At 41.0% G+C, this 7,992-nt stretch overlaps 1 protein-coding gene across 1 annotated transcript in view; it reads right to left on the bottom strand.

Annotated features, from left to right (window-relative positions):
* LOC122550340 (actin cytoskeleton-regulatory complex protein pan1-like) overlaps positions 1-7,992 on the bottom strand; it is a 152,304-nt gene that overhangs the window by 118,902 nt on the left and 25,410 nt on the right. The window contains exons 6-7 of the mRNA XM_043691068.1: positions 6,924-6,959; positions 5,854-5,892 (exon numbers count right to left, since the gene is read on the bottom strand). Of these exons, the coding sequence (XP_043547003.1) occupies positions 5,854-5,892; positions 6,924-6,959 (75 nt within the window). The remainder of the gene's footprint in view (positions 1-5,853; positions 5,893-6,923; positions 6,960-7,992) is intronic.

Genomic DNA, 7,992 nt, shown 5'->3' with positions numbered 1-7,992 from the left:
GGGGTTGATATAGGACTGAAGTTAGGGGTAGGTTCTTCACTCAGCGAGTCGTAAGTTCATGGAATGCCCTGCCAGTAGCAGTGGTGGACTCTCCCTCTTTATGGGCATTTAAGCGGGCATTGGATAGGTATATGGAGGATAGTGGGTTAGTATAGGTTAGGTGGGCTTGGATCGGCGCAACATCGAGGGCCAAAGGGCCTGTACTGCGCTGTATTCTTCTATGTTCTATGAAAGGCTGAGGGACTTGAAGCTGTTTTCATTCAAAAGAAGAAGGTTGAGAGGTGACTTAATTGAGACATGTAAGATAATCAGAAGGTTAGATAGGGTGGACAGTGAGAGCCTTTATCCTCGGATAGTGTTGGCTAGCGCGAGGGGAGACAGCTTTAAATTGAGGGGTGATAGATGTAGGACAGATGTCAGAGGTAGGTTCTTTACTCAGAGAGTAGTAGGGGCTTGGAACGCCCTGCCCGCAACATTAGTAGACTCATCAACTTTAAGGTCATTCAAATGGTCATTGAATAGACATATGGATGAAAATGGAATAGTTTAGGTTAGATGGACTTCAGATTGGTTCCACAGGTCAGCGCAACTTTGAGGGCCGAAGGGTCTGTACTGCGCTGTAATGTTCTAATTCTTTAGTATGTTTTTGTGAAGGCTTGATTCTCTTTTCAGAGAGCAGAGGTGACATCTTTATCCACATACTAAAGTTCCACAAGTGATGTCAGTGATGTTTTCTTTTTGCATTTCAACTGATTGAGGTTAAAAAGATTTCCGCCCAGCCTGTTGACAATGTCCACACCAATGGGAAGCCTGTTCTTGACAAGATGAAGAATCATGGCCATGAAGATTGAGAACAGGGTCAGGGTGATAACAAATCTCCCTCAGAAGATTCAATCTCCCACCATTTGTGAGGATTGTTGCTGACAGCTTGTTGTTGAGGAGACAGAGGATAATGATGAGTCTCACTGAACAGCTGGCCTTCTTCCTTCAGCTGCCCTTTCCTTAGCCTGCTCTTCGGGTCTCTCGCAGGGCACTGATATCAATGTTGAAGTTCCTGAATTCACGTGCAACAAGGGCAGTTCTTTATTCTGGACATCTGTTTTGCTTGTCATCCATTAGTATTTGAACATTCCAGGTTCCATACAGTCCAGATGCCAATAATGCGTTTAACGTTGGCTTACACATCACAAGTAGATGAGCTTGCTGCATGTGATTTTCCTGTTTGGTTGGTGATGAAACACACTATCTTTAAAGTACCTCTTTATAGCTTCCTCCCCATGTAGGGTAAGGAGAGTTGATCTTGAAGAGAGTTGCTCAGTTGTGTAGAAAGCTGCTGAAATGCTATGCTCTTGAGTTCCTTTCAAGAGCGAAAGAACTGAATCAGACTCAATCATCTATATTCCACTCAGACGCTGGGGACTTCCAGATCTCACAGACCTGTCCCCATCAATCTCAACGAATGGGGATTTCAACCTTCATCTGCCATCATAGTTTTTACATGAATATCTTCTGCCTGAATCACTGCTGAGGACTTGTTTTGGATCACACCTTATTTCCTTCCCTCTGACCTTACTGACATGAATGGCTCTGATGAAAACTGAGAAAGCATCGATCTCAGGATCAATGGAACACTCAAGCCTCTCCACCACAGTAAGGTGACAATTCACGGAAAGTTAATTGTGAATGATTACATCAACACCACAGACATAACTGCAACCTGGCTCAGGTGCGCTGGCCTTCCCTTTAAAGGAAAACTCCTTACTAGCCAATACCATCCAGCTCTTATCCCAGATCGTCTCAGTGGTGGTTTGGCTCTTACCATCAAATCACACCTTAATCTGGCCCTGTACCTCAGCTAGTGGTGGCAACAGATTGACAATCTAGAATGCGAACCTACTGCTCGGGGTGGGGCACATGCATTCAAATTTCAACAGGGCATCTTGAAAAAAAAACTCAACCAATTTTGGCATTAAGAAGCTAGTCTCATAGGGACCATGTCAGAAAACATCAGATTCATTTCTGTCCTTTAGGGAAGGAAATCTGCCATTCTTACTTGGTCTGGTTTACACGTGGCTCCAGACTCAGCAATATGATTACTCTTAACTGCCTTCTCAAATGGATTAGCAAGACAATCTGTTGTATCAAACCACTATAGTGTCTGAAGTAGGGAATAACACCAGATGGACCACCTAGCATTGACCTAGGCACCAAAGATAATATTAAACTCAGCCCTGTCAATTCTGCAAAATCCTCCTTGCTGACACTTGCATTGTTTGCCAAAACTGGGCGAGCTATCTCACAGACTAGTCAATCAATAACCTGAACACAGTTATACTCACAGAATCATACCTGGCAGACACCACTAACTCCATCCCTGGGTATCCTGTCTTACTCAGGGCATACTCATCAGAGGTGCAGCTGTGGTGTTCAGGCTTAATTGCAAACCATGACTGTTAACAGTGCCTCAAATATTTTAATATATGTTGTGTCATTTTGCATGCACTCAGCTATGCAGGTAAGGAAGAATATCAAGATTTGCAAGACTACATATACGAGATATTTGCCAGAATTAACTAAAGTGGGGAAAATCCCTTAGCCCCATTTCTGTTAGAATAAAATTAATATAAGCTTTGAACTATTTAGCAGCCTCGACCATCATGCTCCATAACTCCAGACTAAAACAAGCATGAGAAAAACATTTCTTGCCATGGCAACTTGAATTCCTTGGGGAGACCACTTGGTTCACTTGGCAGGGTAACCACTGTGGATCAGAATCATACCATCTGCATGGGGTTTGATTTCCCATTCCAGCTTGGGTGAATTTTGGAAATGTTTCCTTGCCCGAGCTCAGGTGGAAGCCATGGTACTATGGGTCAAACCTTCCTTTGGAACTTTCCTATGGGTCAAACCTCAACAAGGAGCTTTGATCTGCAGCACAGTTCATGGATTGGGATGTTTTTAAGACAATTTGAGATTATGGCAGTGAATTATTACATTGCACTTTGCTTAAACTGTGAACCTCACGTTTGAACTGTAATTTCTGTACTATGATTTTGGATTTCAGATAGTTCTCATATAAAGCGTGTTTGGGCAGTGCGATTTGGCTATATCATCGCTGAAGAATTAGGGAATGGTATTTTCAAGAATGCTTACTTCTGTTCACAATAGTGCGTCTCCAGCAGCAAATATTTTGCACATTTTGTTCCACACGTGCTGAAAGCTTCTGCGCCATTTTGCACATGCACTGATGTCAGCAAGTCTTTGCGCTGTTCTGCACATGTGCCAATGTCAGTGAAGTCTCAGCACTGTTCTGCACATGTGCTGATGTCAGCAATATCACTGCACTATTCTACATATAAGCTGATGTTAGCGAAGTCTCCGTGTTGTTTGCACAAGGGTCAAACTCAGCTGCCGTCAGAGCATATGAGAGATACAGTACAATACATTGAGCAGCTTCACCTCAAAAATTAAACTAATGAATGTTCATTGCTCTCCCTCTGAGACAAGAATATTCATGTATAAATCCTGTGTAAGCCCTGTATAGTTCCTGCAGGACTGATTACTCTTGTATATACCATTTGCCTTTCTAATTTGTTAGAACATAGAACATAGAACATAGAACATAGAACAATACAGCACAGAACAGGCCCTTCGGCCCACGATGTTGTGCCGAACTTCTAACCTAGATTAAGTAACCATCCATGTACCTATCCAAATGCCGCTTAAAGGTCGCCAATGATTCCGACTCTACCACTCCCACGGGCAGCGCATTCCATGCCCCCACCACTGACAAGAATGTTAGCAAGAAGTGTCCTGGAAATAAAATTGCAGGTGGTGAACACAAAAGGAAGGCAATAACAGTGGAAGAGAGACTAGATGTTATAAATGCATAAGGAGAGAAAGTGTGATAAAGCTCACTTAGCAGGAATGAGGGAGTTTGCCTTACGCACTATTAGAGGCAACGTTGAAAAGATTAAACCGAGCTGGAACAAGTCTGAGTGCCAGCAAATCTGTGAGGTCACAGCCAAAAGAACTTGAGGAGATGGAGAGGCTTCTCAGTGTTTGGATGAAAGATCAAACAAAAAAGCTTTTTTGGGACAACCTTTCTTAACCTAAAATAAAAAGTCTTATCTATTTATGAAGGTCTAAAGAAAAATGCTCAAAATCCTGCAGATGTGCCTGCCTTTCACATGGCTTTCCATAACATAAAGTTAATTGGTGAATATGCCTGTGCAGATGAGGAGCCTGCACTGGCATTTCCTCCCATAATCCAAGATTCCAAAGGGTGTGAACTGTCAGGAAAGCTCCCAAAAGTTGCCTTTGCAAAGCAGGTTGGCTTTGAAGAAGTGGAAAGTGAGGATATTGAAGAGTTGCCTGAGTCCCACTGTGAAGACTTCTCCACTGCTAATCTATAACAGCTTCTCGCTGAGGGGAAAGTCGTAGCTGGAGGTGAAAAACATTAAGTCCAGGATGCACCATGAAAGCTTTCCATTTCTCTTTTCTCTTCTGTCCTGAGGCAGTTGCAGCTCTTCGAGGCCAACAATTACAATGCAGAACACAGCAGGGTAGCAGTACAGTAAGATATCATCTGGCACCCTATGAACAGCTTCTTCAAGACAGAAGGAAAAGGGCAAAACAGCAAAAGCTGGATGTCCTTTTTAACCAAACCCCAGTAAGAAGACAATTAACCAGAAGGCAGTGATGATGATGATGATCTGCATTAACAATATTTTTTCAATGTTATGTGTTAAATTTACTTTTGTTTCATTAATAAATATGTTTTAAGCCTTCATTCAGGCTGTGCTGGACTTTATTTCGGGCTTTTGTGAGATTTTTGAGTGAGCATGAGTGATATTTTTTGCTGGTCTGTTCCTAACCTCACTTTTCCCATAGGCCCCATTATTTCTATTCAGCGATTTTCTCAGTGCGGTTTCACTGGAACACAACTACAGCATTATAGGAGAACGACCTGTATGCTGTGTTGCACAATTTTCCTTGCTATTAAATGTGAAGTGTTTAGATGAGATATGGAGGTGCTGGTGTTGGACTGGGGTGTACAAAGTTAAAAATCACACAACACCAGGTTTAACTGGAACCATCTGACAACCATCTGATGAAGGAGCAGCACTCCAAAGGTTAGTGCTTCCAATTAAACTTCTTGGACTATAACATGGTGTTGTGTGATTTTTAACTTTGTTTAGATGAGTACCTTTTGGAAAGACTTGTTAAAATACGCAGTGGCAGAAACAGAGAAATTGTAGAGATAATTGTGCCAATATTGACCACATCTTGTTAGTCAGGATAAACTACAGCCTAATAACTACAGCCCAGAGTAAGAATCTAGAAGGATAAATGAAGGACTCCACATGACATCACTGGTGTGGAAAAGAAGTCAGAAGATTGACAACGATCAACAAGCATTGGTGCATGCCTCAAGGACAGCACCCCAGTGACCTCAAGGACCACAATACACTATTATCATACAACCATTGTGAAGTTTCAACTTTATGTTTGTGAACTGAACTCTAACAAACTTATGCAAATAATCAGAGCATTCAATGTCTACATTTAGTGAGTCCAGGAGTTCCTTGATGATTAACTACCCTATCAGAATTTCCATTCTCCCAAAGTAGTTGTCTGTTCTCACTGTAATTCACACTGGAACACTGTGCCTTACATGGAAATCATAAAGACTTTGACCCTCAGTCTCATATTTTGTGATGATGAGGCAGCATTCACTGACATTCTTTGCTCTGAGCATTATCTAACATTTGTGAGAAACATTTAAACAATATTATTTTGCACATTCCTCAATAACCTTCAAATCATGTTTTTTTCTCTTTCTGAACTTACCCATTTCAAGAAATTCTTCTTCTTCCCGTGCCAATCTTTCTGTTGAAAAACAATATAAACTATACATAAAGAAATTCAATCCCAAATATTAAATGATTTTCATTTAAAAATTGTTCCCACCCAAATGATAGATGCAAAGAGGAAAAACAAGAAAGAGAGCTGTCAATTCTATTCTGATATGGTGGAGTGAAATTGAAGTGAGCACAGCTAACAGGTTGAATTGAATTGCTGGTTTAGACGTATTTTATGAATGAAATGACTGGGAAGATGCAGTATGTTCAAGGCCAAGATCAAAGATCAGATTTTAGTCCACTTGTGGGTTTGTTTTTGAAGGGGCACAGCTCATCTCTGACCCGAACTAGCGTCAAGTGAGAGAGTGAGAGAGAAATAGAGAGAGAGAGAGAGGGAGAGAGAGAGAATATGTGTCATTCCCAACTGCATACTGCATTATCACAAAAGGCAAAACAGGAAACATAACACAGAGGTATAGAGCATCAATCCCATTTCAGCATGTCTTATTCCCTGTACAAAATATGACTTTAGTCTGGAAATGTATTTCAGCAGAGTACGTTTTACAATAAAGCGAAAGCACAGCTCTATGTTTGGATTAGGAACTGCAGGCGCAATCCGCTGCATGCAAACATCTCATTGAGATGTGGAAGTAACCACCAAATTCAACTTTTAGGGCAAACAGCCGGGGGATTTCTAAATCATCACTCTCAGCAGTTTTGGAAAAGATATACTTTACAGAAAGATGAAGGCTAAAATAGTAAAGTATCTCAGGGTCTAATGTTTCAAGAAGCAATTCAATACTCAGTGGAAATTTTATTTTAACATCCCTCTGGAATTGTGGGAAGTGGCTTTAATACTTACATGTGATATCAGCTGGAATACATTAACATGGAAATTCGGAATACAAGAAAAATGTAATGAATGCAGAAAGTTAGAGTCATAGAGTCCTACGGCACGGAGACAGGCTCCATAGCCCAAATGGTCCATGCTGACCAAAATGTACGTCTATGCTAAAATAAATGGAGAAAATACATTAAATGAAATCATTATTTACTTACGTTCTTCTGCAGTTTGTTCTGCAGAAACAGCTCCACCTGTGAATAAAAAATAAAAATATTCATTACAAACTTACATTACCATCGATCAATAACCATGAGAGATTTACATACAGAAGGAGGGTCTTCAATTCATCATTCCATTAATAGTGTTTTGAAAAATCAATTATGCTTAATCTTTTACTTCAATTTCTCCCTGTAATCCTGTAACTTCCTTATTCTCAAAGTCCAAATTTATTTCAAAATTATTTTAGAAACAGCTGGGAGAGGCAAAAATTTGATCATGGATAGTCATCATGGCTTTGTCAGATAGAGCTCATGCCTAACAGATTTGACTGAATTTTTCAAAGAGGTGTGTCGATGTGGTACTGCAGTTGATGTGCTTTATATGGATTTTAGGAAAGCCTTTGACCAGGTCCCACATGGGAGACTGATGTAAAAGGTAACAACAACACATGGGATCCAGGATAACTTAGCAAGTTGCATGTAAAATTGGCGTAGTGGCAGAAGTGTGGTGGTAGAAGGCTATTTATCTGACAAGACAGCACGGTCCAGAGGCATACTATACGGATTGGCACTGGATTTGTTATTGTTCATGATGCATTTGTAAATGATATAGAAGAATATGCTGTGGGGAGCGTGGATCATAAAATAAGCTTTTAGAATGATGTGAAGATTGGTTAGGTGGTTGACACTGAGGAATAAAGTCATAGGTTACAGGAGGATTTAGACAGATTGGTCAGTGGTAGATGGCATTTAACCCTGATAAATGAGAGGTGAAGAAATAACAAATCAAAGAAATGCTCAATGAATAAAACAGGGCAGTGGGATGCTCAGAGGAACAGAGGGACCTAGGTAAGCTTGTCCACAGATCTCTGGAGGACAGAGTCATAGAGATATATAGCATGGAAACAGACCCTTCAGTCTAACCCGTCCATGCCGACCAGATATCCCAACCCAATCTAGTCCCACCTGCTAGCACCCGGCCCATATCCCTCCAAACCCTTCCTATTCATATACCCATCCAAATGCCTCTTAAATGTTGCAATTGTACCAGCCTCCACCACTTCCT

The sequence above is a fragment of the Chiloscyllium plagiosum genome, chromosome 5, assembly GCF_004010195.1.
Source record: "Chiloscyllium plagiosum isolate BGI_BamShark_2017 chromosome 5, ASM401019v2, whole genome shotgun sequence".
Lineage (NCBI taxonomy): Eukaryota > Metazoa > Chordata > Chondrichthyes > Orectolobiformes > Hemiscylliidae > Chiloscyllium > Chiloscyllium plagiosum.
The sequence above is the reverse complement of the archived record's forward strand: the minus strand, read 5'-3'. Positions and strand labels throughout refer to the sequence as shown.